Below are 23,710 nucleotides of genomic sequence, written 5' to 3' on the forward strand. Positions count from 1 at the left end.
ACTTCCCCTAGAATGATCTCGATTCCTGTGTCGTAGCAAAGCGCAGCCCATCTTCTCAGGTGGGCGCGCTGCTTCCCTCTCACCACTAGAGGGCGAGAGAGACCCAGGCCCAGGCCCGTTCTCTCCGGCCAGAGAGGGCAGCCCTCCGACAGGGGAAAGCTGCACAACAGTGCCATTTAATTCTCTGAAAAACAAACGTGACAATGGTTGTGCAAGTTCCAGTGTTGGGTTAGGGAAAAAGGGTCACCCTGGTGTGGGTTTTTTTTTTTTACTTTTTTTAAAAAACATTTTTTTTTTCATTCTCTAAAGAGTGAAGACATTATTTTAAATAACTTGTATGATGCACATGTAGGAATCAAACGTGTGATAAAAGAGTGCCTGGTGACTTGGGGCAAAGGCCCTATTCTCAGCTCTGATACTCTGGCCCCAGGGTCCCAAGATGCAAGCTGGTTTCATTCCCGTTTCTGGAGGGTCTGGTCCCAGAAACATCTCAAGGGGGACTTTTCAAGAATTTAAAATAACATGTTACAAATGAACTTTTCTATGAAACAGAAACAGACTCACAGACATAGTGAACAGAGATTGTGGATGCGGGAGTGGGGTAGAGGGATGGGGGGAGGGGAGATGGGATGGGAGGAGGGGAGATGGACTGGGAGTTTGGGATTAAACAAATGCAAACTGTTACATATAGCATGGATTAAACAGCAAGGTCCTACTGTTTCGTATGGGGAATTACATTCAATATCCTGTGATAAACCATAAGGGAAAGAATATTAAAAAGAATGTTTATATATGTATAACTGAATCCCTTTACTGTATAACAGAATCTAACACAACATTGTAAGTCAATTTTTTTAAAATGGAGAAAATAAAATAACATGTTAGCAGAAGTTGGGAAAATAAACTAGAATGACTTTTTTTTTGGTCTGGAATTATGATACGGATGTGAAATGATTTCTGAGGAAGCTTTTTAGAGTCTGCTGAGTCTTTATTCTCAAAGAAAGTTAAATCTGTCCAGGTGGTGAGTGAAAGAAGATGGACTCTGTCAGGACAGAAAGAGATTCAGGTTTGGGAGAATTTCTATCAGTTTAAAATGGTTCTGAGATTTTCTCCTTGGTCTTGTGTGGATTGCAAACTTGACTTGAGAGCCCAGTTATCAGCTGTCTTCCTGTGGGCCATCTGCTGTTTGCAGTCCACACTGTAATTCTCTGCCAATGAACCAGACCTGCCAGGTTAGTGAGGGTTGGGCCGTACTCTGCTTTTGTGTGTGAATTAGAAAAACTCTCAAGCAGTCAGGGCCAGCCCCGGGTGCACGGCGGTTCTGAGAATGGGAGCTGAACTTCAGCCCTCACTCAGCCCTTCAGCGGGGTATCCTTGGTCTGGAGACAGCTTGGGACAGTTTCAGTTGATTCTTAGGTCCTGAGTCCTTTCAGATGAGTTCCAGGGCCCAGCATTTCCCCTACTTTTGGAAAATGACTCATCCATAACTAGAACCTGTAGCTGAAACTACAGCATCTTTGTGTTGAAAGAGACTTTAAAAGGTCACCTGCACCAACTATTAGTTCACTCGTCCTCCACTGGTCTTCCCTTTAAGTGCCCAGGAATCACAGCCCTTCCAGGCTCCTGACAGCAATCATGCTAGGAAGGTCTTCCTTATTTTTAAGCTTTCCTGACAGCTTGCAGCTGGCTTCTACTGGTCCTTGGTGCACCCCTGCCGTTATGCAAGCAAGTCTCCTTTTTTACCATTGAAAGTTTTCCCTTCACTTTTATTGTTAAGCCTAACATTGAGTGCCTTTACTAACTTGATCACTCTTTCATTAGAAACCTTTTAAGGTGCTCCACCTGCATTAGGGTCATATTCTTGAAAGGTCTGATCAGTTTCCAGTAGGACAGGCATCGTTTGGTGCAGGACATTTTTTTAACTTGCATTGGCATCAAGTTGCCTTGTCAAATATGTCTGTTATTATCTGCACCGGTTTTGTTTGTTTCTTAAAGATCTTTTTTATTTTTTGATGTGGACCATTTTTAAAGTCTTTATTGCATTTGTTAGAATATTGTTTCTGTTTTATGTTTTGATTTGTTTGGGCCATGAGGCCTGTGGGATCTTAGCTTCCTAATCAGGGACTGAACCCTCACCTCCTGCTTTGGAAGAAGTCTTAACCACTAGACCACCAGGCAAGTCCCTTTGCATCTTTTTTTTTTTTTTTTTTTAATTTTTGGTTGCCAGGCTTCTTATTGCAGTGGCTTTTCTTGTTGCAGAGCACAGGTTCTAGGCACATGAGCTTCAGTAGTTGCAGCTCAAGGGCTGTAGAGATTGGGCTCAATAGTTGTGGTACATGGGCTAAGTTGCTCCACAGCATGTGGAATCTTCCAGAACCAGGGATCAAACCCATGTCCCCTGCATTCACAGGCAAATTCTTATTCACTAGACCACTAGGGAAGTCTTGCATCTGTTTGTAAGGGACAACGCTCCTAAAGGACAAGGTTAGATGGCTACTTTTTGGAGGCCTTCTTAAAGCATTTCTTGAAAAGTAGTAACTCCACTCTACGACTAGGTAGAGAAGGTAGCCCTCGCACTGGATCTAGATTTCGCTTTTGAGGCTCTTCCACAGAATCTGGAGATGATCTTAGAGATCACTCTATTGGTCCTACCTGTATATATAAGGTAGGTCCTACCTGTTTATATATATAAACCGGTGTGGGGAGGGGTCTCCATGTTTGGCCAACATGGCACCCTGCTGGGCTGAGTCCCACCTGGAGCCCCAGGAGCAGTGCCCCCTGCCGCCTGTCCCAGCCACAGACACTTCACACTGCTTTGCGGTGTGTTCCAAGTTTTCTACAAGGATGCACAACTTTTGCAATCAGGAAATATGTATATATTTTACATTTATATTATTTTTATATAAATGTGACTGTGGTTTTTCCAAACACACCTCACTCTCCACCCCTAAACTCCCCTGGCTTCGTCTCTACACCTGCAGGGGGCCAGTCGGGACCATCTATTCCATCACCCCTGATTGCTTATCATGAATATTATAATATATAATTCCGGATCCCCATTTTGATCGGAAGTTAGACAACAATAAAGCCCTTTCTCATCCCATTCACCACCTTCCCTCACTCCCCTGCTCCACAAGCTCCACGGCTTGTTTTGAAGACCCCAGCGTGCAAAAGGGAAAAGGGAAGGAGGTTCTGGGGGGATGTAAGACTGAGGTCTCCAGTCCGATGGGGACGCGACGACAAACGGGTCGCATCTCCACTCCCTGCAGCCTCTAGCCTCGAGGGGTGACTCTAAGCAGACCGGACGGGTTTGCACCCTCGTTTATTTTAGACAAAGTCAGGGAGAAGGCAGGGTGGCAGAGAACAGCGGGGAGGAGCAGGCAGGTGAGCAGGTGAGCGGGGCAGTTGAGTGGGCAGCGGGGGCGCAAGGGTCCTGACCTGGAGGCTGCGCGGCAGGACGCCGGAGGACCCTGGCGGGTGCGATGCGCTGCAATGCTCCGTGCCGGGGCACCGTTACCTGCAGCTAGACTAACTGGGCGTCTCTCCGCGCTCGGTTCCCGGGACCTCGCTCACTCCCGCCTCCCAGCCTTCCTCCCCACCTCTCCCTTTTCTGGGCCGGCCCATCCTCTCTGGCATCGCCCCCCACTCTTCCTTTGATCTTTGCTTGCCTGACCCTCTCCGGCCCGAGGCCTCTCTGGTCTCCCATCGAAGGGCCCAAATGACGCTGCTGCTGCTGCTATTTTTTTTTTCTATTTGCAACGGAAACTCAGAGAAACCTGCATTAGCATTTATTTTATACCTAAACGCATATCTCCAGGTACACTTCTCTGCTCTCAGTAAACCGGGAACCGCAGGCCTATGTGGAGCCTGGGGTTAACTTTCCCAGACTTCCTGGATCTGTCGGGATGAAAGATGCTCCTCCCGGCCCCGCCCCATCTCTTTATCTCCCTTCTCTTGCTGAACTCTTGAGTGTAATGGAAACAAAAAGATTTTAGATCTGAAAAGGCTTTGATTACACCTCCAGGCAAAAATATGGAAACCTAGGCTCTTTTTCTCTGCCTTATCTACATCTGTCAGGGGCCGAATTCACCTATTTCCAGAAAGATTGCAGGGCTTCCCAGGGGGATGACTTGAAAGATTAGGGAAAAATAACGTCAGCCCCCTCCCCGCTCCCAGTTTCTACAAGCTTTTGTTACAATTAGACAGTCACCTATGTATACCTTGTGTGTGTGTGTTAGTCGCTCAGTCATGTCTGACTCTTTGCAACCCCATTAACTGTAGCCCGCCAGGCTCCTCTGTCTGTAGAACTCGCCTGGCAAGAATACTGGAGTGGGTAGCCGTTTCCTTCTCCAGGGGAGCTTCCCAACCCAGGGATCGAACCCAGGTCTCCCACATTGCAGGCAGATTCTTTACCATCCAAGCCACCAGGGAAGCCCCTATGTATACATGCTGCTGCTGCTGCTGTTGCTGCTAAGTTGCTTCAGTCGTGTCCATGAAATAGATAACTAATGAGAACAGACACTGTAGCATGAGGAAGGAACTCTACTTAATGCTCTGCGGTGATCTAAATGGGAAAGAAATTCAAAAAAGAGGGGATAAATGTATATGTACAGCTGATTCACTTTGCCGTATAGCAGAAACCAACAGAACATTGTAAAGCAACTATACTTCAAGTAAAATAAAAAGTTAGTCACCAAAAAGAAGAATGGCAGGGTTGTAAGCATTTTAAGGGCAGGAGGCTCTTCAGGAAATTTATTGATCATCCATGTAAGAGAGTGTGGCTCATGAGTAGTTCATGGCAAGTGTATCCATAATCAATCAGAGTTTTATTAGGAAACGCTTCCTTCTAACAGCAGATAAGCGGCATCAGACTTTTTTGAAAAATGCTGTTGAATTGGAGATGGCTAATCCAAAGGAGGGGGTTCCCTGGTGGCTCAGCGGTAAAGAATCTGCCTGCCAATGCAGGAGACACAGGTTCAATCCCTGGGTTGGGAAGAGCCCCTGGAGTAGGAACTGGCACCCCACTCCAGTATTCTTGCCTGGGAAATCCCATGGACAGAGGGGCCAGGCGGGGCTACAGTCCATGGGGTTGCCAAGAATCAGACATGACTGAGCAACTTAACACCAACACACCAATAATGGTAAAAGGAAGGACCTACATATTCAACTCATGTGTATCAATCATCAACTCTGTCTTCCACATCGAAGGAGGTGCAAAGATGTTTAAGACATGAATCTCATGTTTACAAAGCCCTTTCACATTTATTATCTGACTTCCATACAAGAATAAACTGATCTCTTCATGAGCAGCATGAACATGGTGGCTTCCAAGGAAGCCTTGAATCTTGACCCTGATGGTGATTTGCTCCCTGGCCATCTTCTGGCTCAGGAGGCAAAGCAGGCTGAATATTATGACTCGAGTTCAGGGGTCTAGAAACCTCCACTCAAGACATAGATTGAAGGAAGCCCACCCAATGTCCCCCATACATTAAAGAAACTTTTTTGACTGAGCGCGCGCGTGCGCACACACACACACACACACACACACACACACACACACTCCAAAGGAATCCTATTCCATGGTGGAAGATTCTTCTTGTTTTTCCCAGAAGACCAGAGGCATGAATTATGGCTCCTGGGAGCAGCTAAATCTCTTGTGTAATGATAAGTTAGCTGACCAACTTGTCTCGGCTGATTCTTGGACTATCACCAGTCATGGGAGGTAAGCTTTGTGGCAAGATTCTTGCCGTTTTCAGGGAGACAGCATCACCCTGCCAGCCTGGCTTGGCTGTGGCCTCGTTTGTGCCCCAGATCCTCAGCTCCCAGGAGAAGAAAATCCTAAAACCTGGACAGCCTTGAAGCTATCATCAGTGCATCTAGATGATCAAAAAATGGATTTGATTTGCATAAAGACTGTGATTTTAAGGAAAATCATGTAACACTTCTATAGAGTGACACACCTAAAACTTTATAAGATGGTCTCATGTTCCTCTCATAGGAATATCAGAGGCAGACTGGTCACCTACCACAGCTGTCGTTTGCTGCGAGGGGATGGTGAGATACAAAGGGGACAAATCATCTCTTTTGGTCACATGCTGAGTGGTGGAGGGTGGGTTACAATTCAGGTCTTCCATCTCCTGGTTAGTGCAGTTTCCTCATCTGCAAGGTTACCTCGTTTCCACTGGAAACACCCTTGTTCACGTTCACTTATTAAAATAAGACGTATTCAGGACCACACTGTGCAGGTGTCCAAGGGAATAAACAAGTGATAGAAAGGATTTCTGGTCCTTCAGGGTTTACAATCTCCTTGGGGAGCCTGATAGAAAAGGAAAATTTAGAATGATGCAAACAATGCTGCTTCTTCAGAGAAGTCTCTTCATACTCCTGTGATTTTATGAGGAACAGCTAAGTGGTATGGGGTGGGGCAGAGAGGGTGGAACTGTGAGGAAGCCAGTGACTCCTTTGGCTTCTGGGTTGTAAAGTTGATGTTTTTGGCTTGTGTGTTACATACAGACTGGCAGGCACCTTGGTCTCCAGTATTCAAACTACATGTGTGGAAAAAGCCAGATGACTATTCACCCCGAATACTCATCTTTTTCAGGCTACTGGATAGAAAAGCTCTTTCAGCAGCCATGTGTGTGCGTGCTAAGTCACTTCAGTCATGTCTGACTCTCTGCAACCTTATGGACCGTAGTCTGCCAGGCTCCTCTGTCCATGAGATTCTCCAGGTAAGAATACTGGAGTGGGCTGCCATTTCTTTCTCCATTAGTTGCCATAGTCAACTGAAAAGACGGTAGAGTCCGAATTGCTGTCTATTAAAAATAACCCAAGTTCAAAGTGTTTTTTGCAGTCTTGGATTCTGGAAATGTTCTGCATGTTTAGTTCACATAAGATGGGCCACCTTTATTTGGTTACATTAAGTTTTTTTTTTTTTAATTTTTGAAATTTGGACATTTTTCAACTTTTATTTCTTTAATTACTTTTCCTGAGCTCCTCTCCTGGAATTTTGGCTACATGTATGTTAGACTGCTTGACAGTAACCACAGGGGCACTGAGGCTTTGTTCTTTTTTTTTTGGCTGTGCTGTGCAGCATGTGGGATCTTGGTGCTCTGACCAGGGATTGAAACCGTGCCCCTTGCAATAGAAGTGAGCAGTTTTAACCACTGGACTGCCAAGGAAGTCCCTTAAGTTTATTTTTGATGAAGAAGTTCCTTGGCAGTTCAGTGGTTAGGGCTTAGCTCTTTCACTGCTGGGGCTGGGGTTTCATTTTCTAGTCAGGGAACTAAGATCCTGATGGCAGCAAACACTAAAGTGATAAATTCACAAATTAATGATTTAAAGGAATAATCTTAATTCCACTCACTCATACTGTTCTTATTTAAAAGGTGAGTTAAATGTGAAGGAAAAGTTTCTCTTTACAGAAGTGTTCCAGCCAATAAATGAAGCAAAAACAATAGAATATCATTGTTTTGCATCTCCTAATGAAGCAGTGAATCTAGGCAATGATTATCAATAACTTCATATCACACAATAGAAACAGACAGAGTGAACTTCTGAGAGACATACATATCATCACCTAGGAGATAGTCTTGCCAATTGAGTCTAACTCTGATTAAGCCTTTTGATCTAACAACCTATTCACAGGAAATAACAGCAGGAAAGGGGAACATGTTAAGTGACACCATGGAGATGCAATCTCATGGAGAAGCAGATTCCAGACCACAGAAAACTCTGTAGGACATGTGTTTTGATTGTTTCAATAAGTAACCCGCAAAGAAAAGAAGAGGGGAGGTGCAACTGATTACTGTAAAGAGTTTTAAGGACATATCGATCAATTACAATGTATGAATCTTTTTTCAAGCCTAATTCTAACAGCAACAAAATAAAAATAAAAAGGAGAGTTAAATGATAACCTCATTTGTATCTGTGCATCATATATACATATGCGATATGGCAGGCCAGCACCATAAGGCATAATATGGCATACGTATGTGATATACCCTATAGTCTTCCTGGTCCATGACCTTGATGAGGGGCAGCAGCTATGTTTTTTTTTTTTTTCCAGCCACATTTGATATTAGCCAGGACCCTATCCTAGCTGATCGTACCATAAACTGAGCATTTTGAAATTGTCTCTCCATAAACTGAACAGCAACCTCTCTAATGGGGGCTTCTGATTGTATAAAAGCAAGCCGAAGTCATGAAGAGCAAAAACTAGAATAGGGGAGGGATGCCAGCTGTTTGTTAGAGAGGCGAGAAGCAAGGAGAACCCTGGGAAAAAGAGACCCAAAGTGTTCTAGTTTCCGGTTTCAGTGTTACTGGCTTCCAGGGAAGATAAGTAATGCTTATAAATGACCGGCTAGCCATATACTTACAATAAGCCTATTGTGTCTTCCCAAGAAACCTCTCCTAAAAGAACACATCTTTAAGTGCATCTCTTATTTTTCTAACTAAACAAATTTGACTGAATTATAAATGTGCACATTTTAAATGATATCTTTGAAATCAGGCTAAAAATCTAGGCAAGTGACACCAAACTATGAATGGGCCAGTGCTGGGGGGAGTTACTTGTGTTTAAACAAATGAACAGCAGAATAGGAGCTGATGTGTTAGGTGACCAAGGGGAACAAAGGAAGATTATTGAATATGGGGGAAAACGCATTGTAAGTTCTCCTGATATCAAGGATGTGAGCAAGAATTGTTCAGTGATGTTCTCAGGGCAGCTCAGGGCTCTCTTCACAACCTCTTCCCATAGGGTACATTTCCCTGAAACGCATTAAATATTAGAAGATATGTTCATCTGGATGGCATTTCATTTCACGGGTTGAAGACATACATCACATTTAATGTGTATCTTAATACTTTGTAAATGGCAAAACAAATGCTGTATAGCTCATTATTTCCTTGGAAATTGTTATGAAATAAGAACAGTGGCAGGGACAGAAACATGATGGCAAATATTAGTCATTTCAAAGTTCCCCGGCAAAAGACATCATTCTGTTCTGGCAATGAGATTTCAGTTTGGAAGATCCAGCATTAGAGGAGAATAACTGGAGGAGAGAAGTCATTACAGCAGTCCCCCCTTGTCTGCAATTCTGATATCCACCCAAGGTTTTAGTTACCTGCTGAATTGTCCAAAAATATTAAATGGAAAATTCCAGAAATAAACAACTCAAAAGTTTTACCTTGCATGCCATTCTGAGCAGTGTAATGAAGTCTCCTGCTGTCCATCTCACCCTGGGATCATTCCTGTGAATTATCCTCTAGTTCAGGGTGTCCTGTCCCTTAGTTACTTAGTAGCCCTCTCAGGTAGGGCTTCCCAAGTGGCACAGTGGTAAAGAATCTGCCTGCCAATGCAGGAGACGTGGGTTTGATTCCTGGGTCAGGAAGATCCCTCGGAGTAGAAAATGGCAACCCATTCCAGTATTCTTGCCTGGAAATTTCCATGAACAGAGGAGTCTGGCAGTCTGCAGTCCATGGGGTTGTAAAAAGTTGTACACAGTTCAGTGACTGAGCACACACACACATCACTGTGTTCAAGTGATCTTACTTTACTTAATAATGGCCCCAAAGTGCAATGAGAGTGATGCTGGCAATTCAGATATTCTCTTACTGTCCCTAAATTATACATTAAACTCTTTTCTAGATATGTATGAAGAGGAAAAAATCCCCATAGTCTATATCGAGTTTGGTACTATCTAAGGTTTCGGGCATTCACTGAAAGTCTTGGAAGCTATACCCCATGTATAAGCTTGAATAAATGTAGAACCGTGGAAATACAGGTGGGTTTTGGAGAGTAGGCAAGGAAGCCAAATGTCAAGCAAGAGTCTAAATGTTGGATTGTCTAATGAAAATATCAAAGCTTTGAATTTCAGTGTTTTGCTGTTGTTCTTTAGTTGCTCAGTCATGTCTGACTCTTTTGTGACCCCATGGACTGTAGCCAGCCAGGCTCTTCTGTCCATAGGATTTCCTGGGTGAGAATACTGGAGTGGGTTGCCATTTCCTTCTCCAGGGGATCTTCCCGACCCAGGGATTGAACCTGCGTCTCCTACATTGCAGGAGGATTCTTTATTGACTGAGCCAACGGATAAGCCCTCAATGTTTTGTACATGAACAGTAAAAAGAAAAAAGAAAAACCCCAAAAAAGGCAAATGAAGTATTGCCAGTTGAGGAGGTAGAACCCCAAATACTACTCATTGAATGAATTTGAACAGCGTTATGGGTCAAGGATGTTCCTTTAAGCAGGAATTTAAGGTAATTTCTCTGCTTTAAAAGATTAATTTACCATTTCAGTTAAAAGAACAAAAGGAATCAATCTGGTTATTTGACTTCAGGTAGGCAAAACTAGTAGAAATTATTGAATAATTTCCAGAATCTCTACTGGCTGAATTAGAGACTATATTAATATAAGTCAATAGAACAAAGACTGTATCAAGGATCACACAGAATATATTTGATCAGTCAGTTCAGTTGCTCAGTCGTGTCCGACTCTTTGTGACCCCATGAATCGCAGCACGCCAGGCTTCCCTGTCCATCACCAACTTCCGGAGTCTACCCAAACCCATGCCCATTGAGTCAGTGATGCCATCCAGCCATCTCATCCTCTGTCATCCCCTTCTCCTCCTGCCCCCAATCCTTCCCAGCTTTAGGGTCTTTTCTAATGAGTCAACTCTTCCCATGAGGTGGCCAAAGTATTGGAGTTTCAGCTTCAACATCAGTCCTCCCAATGAACACCCAGATACTATTTGATAATAAACGATGTCCACTGTTAAATTCATAATGTTCTTTTAATCTGTTTCTCACTGTATTCTTTCTTGTAAGTCTTTATTGAATTTGTTTCAATACTGCTTCTGTTTTATGTTTTGATGGTTTGGCCTTGAGGCACATGGAATCTCAGCTCCCCAACCAGGCATTGAACCCTCACCCCCTGCACTGGAAGGAGAAGTCTCAACCACTGTGTGACCAAGAAAGTCCCTGTTACTTACTATATTCTAAACTTAGTTGCCTTAAAATTTTTTAAGAAAACCTCAACTCAACAGATATTCCATGGATACTTTATAGAAATAAAGTACACAGTAAATGTAATGCACTTGTTTCTTCCGGAAACCATCCCTGCCCCAGCTGGTGGAAAAACTGTCTTCCACGAAACCAGTTTCTGGTGCCAAAAAGGCTGGGGACTAATGCTCTATAGTATCTGTAAGATCTATGGTGTTTGTAAGACTCCATACCATTTTTGCTAGTTTGTGGGAGAATGGACATTTGGGAATCTTCTCTTTTTTGTCTAGGCCCTATCACACTACCTCCTGGGCTCTGCACTCAGTTCTTTATCTCCTTTTCCATTTTGAAAGAAAAAACTTTACACTAGACAGTCATTCCTTTGAGCTGGGCTAATCTCTCACCTTTGACCATATTCTAAAGAAAGTAAATTTTAGCTCTGCCCTCCTAACTTCTGAGAACAAATGACTTCAAAAAAAACCCTGCTACTGGGAATTCAAAGTGTTATCTAACCTCTGTGGATTGTTGGTTGGTAGGAGATTTGTATAACAGGCAGAAGTGTTAGATTCTATCTCTAGACTGCAATAGTTTGCATGCTAGCCAGGAACTTGAACACAACTGCTTCTGGACAAAATGTACCAAGTTATTTTTCATCTGCATCTTGGAGAGAGGCATTGCTGAAATGGGGGATCTCGTATAATTTTGGGAAACAATGGCGTTATTTGTGTAAGCAGAGATTGCAAGGGTATTTGCATCTCTGTTAAAATGAGTTAGGACATAAAAACCCTTGAGGGTTTTTTTTTTTTTTCCTATTTAATGTAAGAAAAAATTTTTTTAGTGTTTTTCTGTGGTACAGGACAAACATGAAAGTGTATCATAGTGGTATATTGTGATTATATAGTATATAGTTTATATATATCACATTTAGAACACTGTTAGAAAGTACAAAACTAATATAATGTTTAATTAGTGCAAGTTTTACATCTCAAATCAGCTTTCTGTTCTTGGGTATAGATAGCTGGTTCCCAGCTTATATTTTCAGAATTCCCTTCATAAGGGTTAAAAGAATTTTGGTCACTGACTTCATTTATTGATTTAAATAAAAGAAAAAGTCCATTAGAGTTTACTATTTTCTCCTTATCAACCTACATGTGGGAAAGTAATAACCAAATTATATACAAAACAAGTAAAATTCTGTAGAGAAACAATTTTTCTTGAGCCTTAAATTGAATTAAAATTGTTTATCCTCTCAACTATTGATATGGCCTCATAATTGACATATTATCCCTAAACTGATTTTGATTTTCCATATTGATTCAAACACTAGTTCATTTAGTTGAAAAGTCCATGTCTGCTCCAAAACCATTAAAGTGCAGACTTGTTTCTCTTAAAACTAATTTTTAGCCATTTAAAAAGCTTGCCCATTAAGCAAATAATGAAAGGAAAAGAAGTAGAATCATTGCCTGATCATGACGTTCTCATTCTGAATTGTACTTGGAACAAAAAAATTATACATCCTGGAATAACAACAATTGATATTAATTCAGCAAAATATAAACGTCAGTATTTGAACCCTTTAGGTTGAAAGTAAACGAGCTTAAGTAACAAGAGGACATTATCTAAGAGCCTGACTTAACCCTGAGATGGAACTTTAGGACTGGAAGTTAAGCCAAGGACTGGGAATCCATTTGGAGTTAACATCTGTGCCACCTTACATATCTCTTGTCATTTTTTTTTCCCTTGCTTTGCACACAGATGGACTCTGAATTTGTCTTCCATGAAGTGACCTCTAGAGATTGACTAGCATCTCAGTCTAAAGACCCAGCAGAGAGAACCTAATTTGTCCAACTGGGGTCATGTGACAAGCTATTGTCAGAGGGGCAGAGGGCCCTAGGCTGGCAGCCAATGCCCACTCCAGAGAAAATGGACAGTCTCTGAACAGGGCTGGAAAGGCACTTAGAAAGTGTTTACTACAATATGACTTTCATCAACACATCCCCCTACACCCTCTTCCATTAAAAAGGTATTTTTATCTGTATCACAGGTAAATATGGTTATTTCCTGGTGCATCTCTGTCCACTCCTTGCTCCACGTTTCATGCTCCAGCAATAAAGAATTGCTTGTCCTCCCATCCACCCACCGCCTGCTTACCACCCACACACTCCAGTGCTATCAATGAATATCATGCCCAAGTTCCTGGAGTCCCCTATGCTTGTAATGGTCCCCTCCCAATTCTTTCAGTCTTTAGGAGTCACGGTGTGTGTCACTGCTTCCAGTAGACCTTCTGGACTTGTTTCTTTTCCTGGGCTGGTTCCCTCCGCTTTCTTTATGCATCACCACTGTGCTTATAATCTCTATTATCTGCCAGCTCCATTGTTTGTGATTTACTTTTTAGTTTCTGACTTTTAATGCACAAACTGTGAGCCTGAACTACAATGGGTGGTCCAAAAGTTGAATGAATATACTCTAAGTTTCCTGTTAGCTAATAATTGACTCTAGAGTTAAAAGGGAGTGTGTCATTACAAGAACAGTATTGTCTGCATAAACCCCTTAGAACTGTTAACTTGTCAAGGAATTAGATGTCAGGAAGTGCTAATCAAACCCCTCCTCAGGACTGCTGGGCAGCTCCCCCCTCGACAACCCCCCCAACTAAAGAAACGCCTGCTGTTTACCTGGTGCCCTAACCAGTTTTATTTCCTCTGGGCCAGCCCTCTCCTCTTTTAGATGCAATTTTGATCTAGTGAAGTAATGGGCAGAACATCAGTTTATGAAATTATTTTATTTTTCTACATATAGACATTATTTTTCAAAGGCAATTTCATTAACTACATCCTGAAGCTCTGCGGACTTCCAGCAACTTTTCAAGGTTCGCCTGGATTTTCAGTCCTAGAGACATATATACATAAATATATATAGTTTTTCTTCTTAGTCTTAAAGCTCATTTCTGCACTCTAGTCCTCAAGGTTTGACTTGCTCTTCCTGCCTTAGCTTTAAATGCGCCTTTCTTCCCCACCCCACTCCTTGACATTGTTATCAGGTCGCAAAATGTTGGCTGATCCTAAAAGGAAATTTTGCAAATGGTTGACTTTTGTTAATCCCAGGTTTTGGGGAGAGAGGAGAAAAGAGCTTCCCTCAGATAAGAGTTTTAAACTGAATTTCACTTCCACAAAAATAAAAAACAGCATCCCACTACTCCCCACAACCGCCTTTGAGTACGTTGGGGCAGGCAGACCCCAAGTCCTAATAAATGAATTAGCATCTCAGAAAGGAGATCACCGCCGGGCTGATATTGATCAGGGTCAGCCGCTGTGTTTGCCTGCGACTGTTTGGGGGGTGGTTAATTGAGTGTCAGTCTCGGCCTGTGTCGTCTCGCTGGCGCCGGGTGCTTTTGGATTTGCTAATTTTCGTTAAGTGTCTGTAGCCGGCTACTCGTCCCGTCTACCCAGGAGAACTCGGCGGCTCCTGCTGATCAACAGTCTGTCTGTCTGGGCTTTATTGATCACAGGGCGGGCGAGAGAAGCGGATGCGCAGAGGGGTGGGGGAGAAAGGCAGAAAGCGCCCCGAGCCCGGCCGCCATCCCCGGGCGCACGCGGGCCGGCAGGGCTCACTCTAGGGTCCGCCACGGCTTTCCCCGGGCTCCCGAGGCAGCCGCGCGGCGGGACGGGTCCGAAGGCGACCACGCAGGTCCCTCGCGAGTTTCGGGGAAACGAAGAGGAAGCCACACGCTGGGGAGCGCCGGCCCGAGGCCGGGTAGGGAGAATCGCGGAGGCGGGGGCTAGAGGGAGGGCCCGAGGCCGAGCTCGACCCGCGGCTCCCTAAGGTCACGGACGCCCGGCCTCCGCGAGGGGGAGCGCGGGAGACGGCCGGCGCCGCCCGCAGCCCAGACGCCGGCGCCGCTCGGAGCCGCGGGGCAGAGTTCTCTGTCCGCGCCCGGCTCGCCCCTCGGCGGAGCCGCTGGAGCCCCGCGGCCAATCGCAGGGCGCCGGGGGCGGGGCCCGGGCGGGGCCGGAGCGGGGCGGGGCCTGCCGGCTCCCCGCGCGGGGCTCTATTTACGGCGCGGAGCCGGTCGGACCCAGGCGGGCGCAGGCGGGAGCTCGCGGTGGGCAGTGTCTGCGCCTCGGTTACTGGTTCCTTTTGCTTAGTGGTCGACCGAAGAGAGCAGAGCCTGAAGCCCACCCAGCTGCCGGGCCGAGCGGAGGGAGCCGGGACTGCGGAACCGGACCACGCCCCTCCAGCCGCTCTCCATGCTCCGGCCGCGGCCCGGTCCCGCGCCCCGGGCATTACCCATGCACTGCGCGCGCCGGGAGCCGTAGGCTGCAGCTGCGCCGCGGCTCCGGGAGCCGGCGGGGGCGCCGGGGCCGTGGAGGGGCGCGTCCATGGATCGCCACTCCAGCTACATCTTCATCTGGCTGCAGCTTGAACTCTGCGCCATGGCGGTCCTGCTCACCAAAGGTGGGTGTCCGCCGGCCGGCTGGGCGCGCGCTCCCCGGGAAGGGCAGCGGGGTCCCGGGGCTTTGTTAGCGGCGGGAGAGGCGGCCTCCCGCGCGGAGCCAGCAGGTCGCGACAAGTTGGCTGTTCTTAGAAGTCGCAGTGGTGGCTTCGGGGCCACCGCCGCCCACCCCGGTATCCCGGGGCCGGGCGCGTGGAGGTGAAGTGAGATCTCGGGGCGAGTGGTTGTCAAAATGTTTGTGCGAGTCTGTCGGTCGTGAACTTCTGAGCGTTTGCAGCCGCGGCGTGGGGCGGGAGCGGCCGGGAGGGACTGCACTCTTCCGCCCCCCGTTGCACCGTGCCCGCGTGTTTCGTGTGTGTGTTCCAGTTTGAGTCCGAGTGTCTCGGTTTGTGTGCGCGACTCTCTATTGGAATGTGTCTCTGCTGTGAACGTGTGTCTGTATTTAAGTGTTTTTGTCCGTGAGTGCACTTGTGTGTCTGTTGTGTGTCTCTGTATTGGAGCATCTCCACTTGTGAGTGTCTCTGTGTTTAAATGTCTCTGTCCGTGAGTGTCCGTGTGTGTCTTTGTGAGCCCGCGAGTGGTGCCTCCCCGCGTGTAGGTGTCCCAGGTGTGTGCCCGTGTGCAGCGGTGTGGGCAGCGCTGCTGCTCGGGGGCTGGGAGCTGTGGACTCCGTCAGCGGTCCCTTTACCCACTCACCTCATATTTTATAAACACTACTCAAAAAAAAAAAGAATTGCAGCGGTCAGTTTTTTTTTTTCCTTCTTCACCTTTTAGATGGAAATAACCCAGACAACTCTCTTGAGTTTCAAAGGCCCCGCACCTCCCCTGCCACGAACTCTGCCTACTGTTTGTCCTGTGAACAGATAATTTTTCTTAAAAATAGGAGGCATTTTTAGCTTTTGCACCACCACCCCCCTTCTCTAATTGCCATGTAGCAGGCATGAGGTTGAAGGATCAGCCGGGCCAGCAGAGATGATGTGCTACAGTATTTATTTATTTTGGAAGAAAGGCTGTAATTAACCCTAAATAACAGCCCTCGTAGCAGCCTGCAGAGGGAAGCCTCCCGGTCTATCAAAGACCGGCCGAACGGGGCCGGACCGCGGCTGACATAAGTCACAGATACCGAAACTATGCGCCTGATAATGATATAATTAGGGGATCAGAGGTTTCTGACTGCTGCGGACTTCAAAAGCTTTAAAAGAAGCCAGCAGCCTCTCCTGTAGCCGTCCTGACTGAAGCAGACATTTTTGTTTAATCACCACGTACAGTAACCAGAAAGGGGGGCAGACAGAAGAGCATTGTTCCCTGCTTCAAAATACCAGTCCCCTCCTGGCCTTTTCGCATGCCACAGGAAGAAACTTTATGAAACGGCAGAAATATAGTTTTAATACAGTAACACAAAAGTCTATTCAACTTGCTCCAATGTGGCTCCAATTAAAAAAAAAGTTGTTAGAACTTTCCTAGTTACCTGTCAAATTTTTATTAGACTGTTTTAGGTCATTGAAAATACAGTCTTTAAAATAGGCTCTCATAAACATTTAAGCAGCATTTTGCTTGTATTCAGCTTTCTCTTTTTCTGCATGAGGTCTGAAGTGCATGGAATCAACATGGATTTTTAATCTCTCTTATTTCTTCTTTCAATCTATATGTGGAATTTGTCAGACTTAGGGATATTCAGTCATCACCCACTTAAGATCAGTGAGCTTTCTGCGAAAAAGCGAGTAAGCTTGGAGAGAGGAGTCAAGAACTTGTGCAAAGCAGGATTCTAACTGGAAGGTCTTATTTACTGGAGAAGGGAAGGGACCCAGGCCCAGACCCAGGACAGGAGGAGGACCTCTCGCTTTGCACGGTGAAACTCAGGTTCCCAAAGGTCTGTGTTTAGTTGGCTGGGTTTTTTGTTTTGTTTTTTTTTAAAAAGAACTGAAGCACCAGCAGCCTTACGGTGGCCTGGAATTTGGACAGATAATTAAATGAGACATCTTACTCGGGCATTCATGAGAGGAGGAGAAAGAAAGGTGAGGCTGGGAGGAGATTTGTAGAGCAGCAGTGCCCAGTGTTGGTGTTTAATTTCAGAGCGTTGGTTTCTGTCACTAAGACAGCACTTCAGATGGAGAAGCTGGGGAGAGGCGTGTACCTGAGTCCAGTTCACAGCGGGCTACAGCCCTGGCCTGTGACAGTGGCCGAGGTCCACCGGGTCAGGTATCATGTGAGTGATCACTCCCAGCCCCAGATTGTTTCAACCAGAAATTGACATGGAAGTCTCAGATCTTGTGGCAGAATGTTAACCCGCTTGCAACTCACAAACTAAGTTTTATAAAGGAAACTTTTAATCACTTCCTGTAGAAAAATTTGAGGTTTCCTTAAGGATTTTTCATTCAACCAGCAGAGGATTTTCAGTTTCAATGTTTCCCGTTTTAGATCCCATGTTGAATTACACATAAAACGGGGGAGTTGAGGGGTGGGAGGAGGAGAGAGCCTTGCAGTTTCACCCCCTCCCCCCTGCCCCCAGTTTTATGACTTTCCATTTGGGCTGAAAGAAATTGACTTTGGCAAGCAAACCACTAATTGTAAACTGCCTAGTTCCTGTTTTACAATATCTGACTAAAAGCTCCCCTGCATGAACAGATCTTTATAGGCAAAGTTTGCCTTTTCTAGAGAGGTTGCAAATAGCTGCCCAGTTTCAGAGTTTTAAAACCTCCTGACCGGAGCAATTTCTAGATTGTTGTGTTTCTAGTTAATAACTTTATAAGGTGTTAGCGAAAGCTCTTAAACCTTGGCACAGCCCTTCGAGGTAGTAAACAATTCAGCAGTTCCGATCAAATATTTATACTGACAAAATCAAAAAGCCTAGCATTTTACGTTGCATGGTCATGTAGGATTAAAACAAGTCAATAATGTAATTTACCTTGCGGTAGGAGAAATCCTGGTGATGATTATTTTGCTTCAAAGACAAAAGTGTTATTTTTAATTACTTGCTAGCTTATCCTACACTGAACTTGCATCCTCTGCTATGTGTATTAATACATTTCTAAAATGATATTTACCTGACTTGGGATTCGAGCACTGACTTGCACAAGGGACTCCAGGGATCCATGTGGTCAGCCCTTATAAGCCCTCAGCTGAATATTCCCTAAAGTGAATGTCTTTGAAATTTGGCGTCTAGTGGTGCTAGCAGTAAAGAACCCACCTGTCAATGCAGGAGACTTTAGAGATACAGGTTCAGTCCCTGGGTTGGGAAGATCCCCTGGGGGAGGGCATGGCAACCCACTCCAGTATTCTTGCCTGGAGAATCCAATGGACAGAGGAGCCTGGTGGGCTACAGTCCATGGGGTCTCAAAGAGTCGGACACGACTAAGTGACTTAGCACAGCACAGTTGTTGAAGCTGATGCTTTATCTGGTCTCTGAAGCCGTTTGATGCAATTGCCCATCATTTCCAGGTGAAATCAGATGCTACTGTGATGCAGCCCACTGTGTGGCTACTGGTTACATGTGTAAATCTGAGTTGAGCGCCTGCTTCTCCAGACTTTTGGATCCTCAGAACACCAATTCCCCGCTCACCCATGGCTGCCTGGACTCCCTGGCAAGCACAGCGGACATCTGCCAAGCCAGACAGGCTCGCAACCACTCCAGCAGCCCCTCACCCTCCTTGGAGTGCTGTCACGAAGACATGTGCAACTATAGGGGGCTACAGGATGTCCTCACCCCGCCCAAGGGGGAGGCCTCAGGTAGGAGTGGCACCCCCTCTGACCAAACCCTTGCTTGGCCTCTAGGCTTGTGGCAGCCACGGCTTTGTCTGCTATTGATTTTGTTGTTGATGTAATTAGAGACGGCTGAGGGAGAAGCCAGGCTGGGTGCAAAGATGCATCTCTATTGAGTGACTTTCATGTCTGCCTGAGCTCTAGATATCTGTCTGCATAATAGGTTTTGCCTGTTTCTTTCCAACATTTTGAAGCCATTAAAAGGCCATTACTAATCAGTAATGACAGTCTGTAAACAAATGTTTTTGGAAGCTCCTGTGCCTTGTTGGGCAGCATTTCTGTTCTAAATGTTGATTGAATCGGAAGCCTCTGTTTAAGGGGATTGCTGTTGTTCAGTCACTCAGTTGGGTCTGACTGTTTGCGACTCCATGGACTGCAGCACACCAGGCTTCCCTGTCCTTCACCATCTCCTGGAGTTTGCTCAAACTCATGTCCATGGAGTTGGGGATGCTATCCAACCATCTCCTCTGTCGTCCCCTTCTTCTCCTGCCCTCAATCCTTCCCAGCATCAGGGTCTTTTCCATTGAGTTGGCTGTTTGCATCAGGTGGCCAAAGTATTAGAGCTTCCAATGAATATTCAGGGTTGATTTCCTTTAGGATCGACTGGTTTGATCTCCTTTAAGGGGGTTACCACGTTTAAAAGGAGAGAGATGCTCTTGCAAAGCTGCAGGAAGGGGTGACCATGTTTGATGGTTTTGCTTGTGCCCCCTCTAGGACAAGGGAACAGGTATCAGCACGATGGTAGCAGAAACCTCATCACCAAGGTGCAGGAGCTGACGTCCTCCAAAGAGCTGTGGTTCCGGGCGGCAGTGATCGCAGTTCCCATCGCTGGGGGGCTGATCCTGGTGTTGCTAATTATGCTGGCCCTGAGGATGCTGCGGAGCGAGAACAGGAGGCTGCAGGAGCAGCGGCAGCAGATGCTCTCACGTTTGCACTACAGCTTCCATGGACATCACTCCAAAAAGGGGCAGGTGGCGAAGTTGGACTTGGAGTGCATGGTGCCCGTGAGCGGCCACGAGAACTGCTGTCTGACCTGCGATAAGATGAGACAAGCTGACCTCAGCCACGACCGCATCCTGTCGCTCGTGCACTGGGGCATGTACAGCGGGCACGGGAAGCTGGAGTTCGTATGACGGGGCCTCACGGAGCTGGACGTCTGGGACCCTCTTGAGTTCTGCTGGGCGAGAGCACTTTATCTGAAGAAAAAACTAACTCGTGTCATCATCTGCGAGAGACGGAATGACCTCTGCAAATGGGATCTTGGCTATTTCTTCTGAAGGATTATTTGCACAGACTTAAATACAGTCAAAATGTATTATTTCCTTTAAAGTTATTAAAAGCAAAGAGAGGACTCTGTACACTGTTTCCAGGGTTATTTGCATTCAGAGGGAGCTGGAATTGAGCACCTAAATAAACAAATGTGTTCTCTGTAAGCTCCTACATCTTGATTTATTGTAAAGATTTAAAATATATATATATTTTTTCTTTTGTCTGAAATTTAGTGGTGTCTTGTCATAAATTAAAAACTAAGCCAGAAGGGCAAGGAACTACATGTTAATTATGCAAGTGAAGACCTATGATTGCTCAGTGTAGGATCTCAACTATAGATTTTGGCTTGACTTTTTTTTTTTAATAAGACTAAGATCTTGTTTGTTCTTACATGGCCCATGTGTCGTTTTCTTACAGTGTGGAGAATTCCTAAATGTGTACTGCCCATCATTCAGTGTCTTACCCACAGTTTTTTGTTAGGATAATGCTGGTTTTAGCTTTCATCTAAGAGAAATTGGAAACTTATTTATACCAGAGTCAGATATCACTGATCAATTTCCGAAGTTGCCTTAGCAAAAGGTGATCTTTATCAGCTTGGTCCAGGTGCTCTGGAATATGTTTTTAAATGTGTCTCTACCTCCAATCAGAAAAGGAAAAAAACCTACTAAATGAATCTTTTTTTTCAAAGTTAATCACTGTCTATTTTTACTGTTAATTAATTCATCAGTTTATTCTGGACTTAATTAAATATTTTGGACCCCAAATTAGCCAAACATTATTGTCTCATGCTCGTAGTTTTTAAACCTTCCTTCAACACAGTGTTATAGTGATAATTTTTTTTACTTCTCAATCTTGGATTTTCAGTAGTGAACATTAAGATTTAAATAATAATTTCTTCCCCAAATGATTCTTTTATTAATGTAATCAAATAGACTGTTGATTTTAGCCACTAACACACTAAATAATAGTGTTTCCACTCCTGGAGGACTTTGGCAACAAAGCCCAGCCTGAACTTAAAGCTATGCCACATGTGTACTTTCCGTCTAAAATGGGTCTTTATTATCTTAAATATGAGAATAATTTGTAGGTTCTTTTCTTGATTCTTTTGTATATTTGAAACTTTTGCTTAAAAATTAACCTATAGCCTGCATATTTGAGTAGCTGTGGGGTTTCCTTTTATGAATGTTGAAAAGGATTTTTTGCATATATTCGGGGATATTTTATGATCATCATAATTTGGGTCCCTTAAGACAGGTGCCATCAACCAGTTGATGGAAGAATCTGAGTTGAAATGAGTAGTCTAAAAATGAATACCTAGGTTATTTAATAACTAATAAGCCACAGCCCCAAATAAATTAGGCTATGGAATAAATACGTGTTTTAATAAATGACGGCATTCATACTGTGCTTTTTGAGACTGAGAATTCTTGCATGCGTGACTTATAGTTTGTAAAGTGTTACATTTTATATGCATCCATTTTTGAGAGAGTTAAAGAATTTTGGGGCCTAACTCTCCAAACCTAAGAGAAGAGAAGGAATCAAAATGGCCAGTTGGTGAAATTTTTGCCCTCACCACCTCTTTCAAGCTTTAGGTCAAATTACAGTAGTTTTGGGGCTTGAAGATGAAAAGGCTTCTGGTCTTTTCTGTGTTCTCATGTCATGAGTGCATCGTGCAACTAGCAGGGATTCTAAAGTGGCCTCTCCTTGCTCACCCTGCTGTTGCTTATTCATCCCATTTCTTCCCAATACCAGTTAACTAGGAGCTCAGGAATTCATTAGGAAATAAAACCATGAAGGATTAAAATTCATCCTCTTTGAAACAATTTGACAGCAGTGAACTCCAGGGAAGTTCCAGGAACTTCCTCCAGAGAAGACCCAGGGAAGGCCTGGGTGTGTGTGGGTGCTAAGATCACAGACCTTTAATAGATGAATAGAAAAGCCTCCACCTGGTTCTTTTGGGCTGACCTTAAATCTGCAAGGCTGTTCACACTTCCCTGTTGGGTAGGATGCTGGCTTTGTGCCCACAGTGGGGCTCCAGTTGTAGCCACGTAATAGGTGGGCCCCATCTCTTCCTAACAAATCCTCTCCCTTTGCTGTCACCTTATTCAATATTTGTGTATTCCTGCCACCAGTTTTAAAGTCAGATCTGCACATAACTTGGCCTTTCAGCAAAAATATTGTAGGTTTCTCCACTTTGATTTTTCTAAGAGCTAAATATAGAGTCTACTTTTGGTTCCCTATGAGAGTGTAGAGGTTGCCAAGAGTGGAGATAAAGGACCCTTCATGAAATAGCGACCTACCTGATTCGGTGATGTAAGGATGATGACGGGTTTGTTTGTTTTTCCCTCGTAGAGATGTTTGCCGTTCCTTTGAGGTGTCAGTGCACAGCTGGGCTGATCAGGAACAGTCCTTGTTTAATGTGGACATAGAACTCCCCCCAAAAGTGATTTTCCCTTTTTAAGCGGAAATTTGCCCAAAGCAGAGACAAATGGTTGCCATGATGTTTCTGTATCTGCACCCCTTAAACATTCTGCCCCTTTTGAAAAAACTGCTCTGTCCGTGGTTACATCTTATATGTTATTCCCCCCCTCACCCCCGCCCCGTCCCTTATTTTGAATGGCTCCAAGGCTTCCTAGAAATTGACTGGTGTGTCTCTAATTTCTGCTGAACTGATTTTATTAAAAACACTGCACCATAGGGGGTTTGACCTCCCTCCTAAAATACCAAACATGTCTGCTTTAGAAAATCACAAAGGTCTCTTCTGAAGAGCTTGTAAATCTGGTTTCAATATGGCTTGATTATAGACTAAAAGCTTGAAAGCGGTGGCATCTAGTATTGAGTCTGGAAGTAGCCTTTTTGGGGCCAGGACAGCTTTTTTCTTTAAAGCCTTTAATTGGTCCTCTTCTGTGTCTCTTCGCCCACATAGCTTTAAACCTTCAAAAGCTACATGGTGTGATGAGGTTGAACTTAGCCAAGGGAGCAATCAAGTGTGCTTGGGGGTCTCACAGCCTGGATTCCTATATAGGCTCCATTCCCATCAGCTGTGTGAACTTGGGCACTTTACACAGGCTCTTTGGCTACTCAAGTTTGGTTCCCCAAACCATGGGGGCAGTAATCACACTTGATATGACCATTGTGGGGAGGTATAGGAGAAGGTATTCCTACCAATACAAGAGTCTTGGATGAACTCAAATGGCCCCCAAATCCTCAAAATTGTCCCTACAAGTTTTTATTTGT

The 23,710-nt window shown here is 44.8% G+C and overlaps 1 protein-coding gene across 1 annotated transcript; it reads left to right on the forward strand.

The window, feature by feature from the left end:
* The first annotated feature begins 15,073 nt into the window (after positions 1-15,073).
* On the forward strand, positions 15,074-21,880 carry BAMBI (BMP and activin membrane bound inhibitor). Its single transcript, XM_081560940.1, has 3 exons — positions 15,074-15,447; positions 18,884-19,171; positions 19,919-21,880. The coding sequence occupies exons 1-3, from the start codon at positions 15,372-15,374 to the stop codon at positions 20,335-20,337; spliced, it is 783 nt and encodes a 260-aa protein (XP_081417066.1). The 5' UTR covers positions 15,074-15,371; the 3' UTR covers positions 20,338-21,880.
* Positions 21,881-23,710: the final 1,830 nt, after the last annotated feature.

The sequence above is a fragment of the Giraffa tippelskirchi genome, chromosome 13, assembly GCF_054371585.1.
Source record: "Giraffa tippelskirchi isolate mGirTip1 chromosome 13, T2T-mGirTip1v1.2.pri, whole genome shotgun sequence".
Classification (NCBI taxonomy): Eukaryota; Metazoa; Chordata; class Mammalia; order Artiodactyla; family Giraffidae; genus Giraffa; species Giraffa tippelskirchi.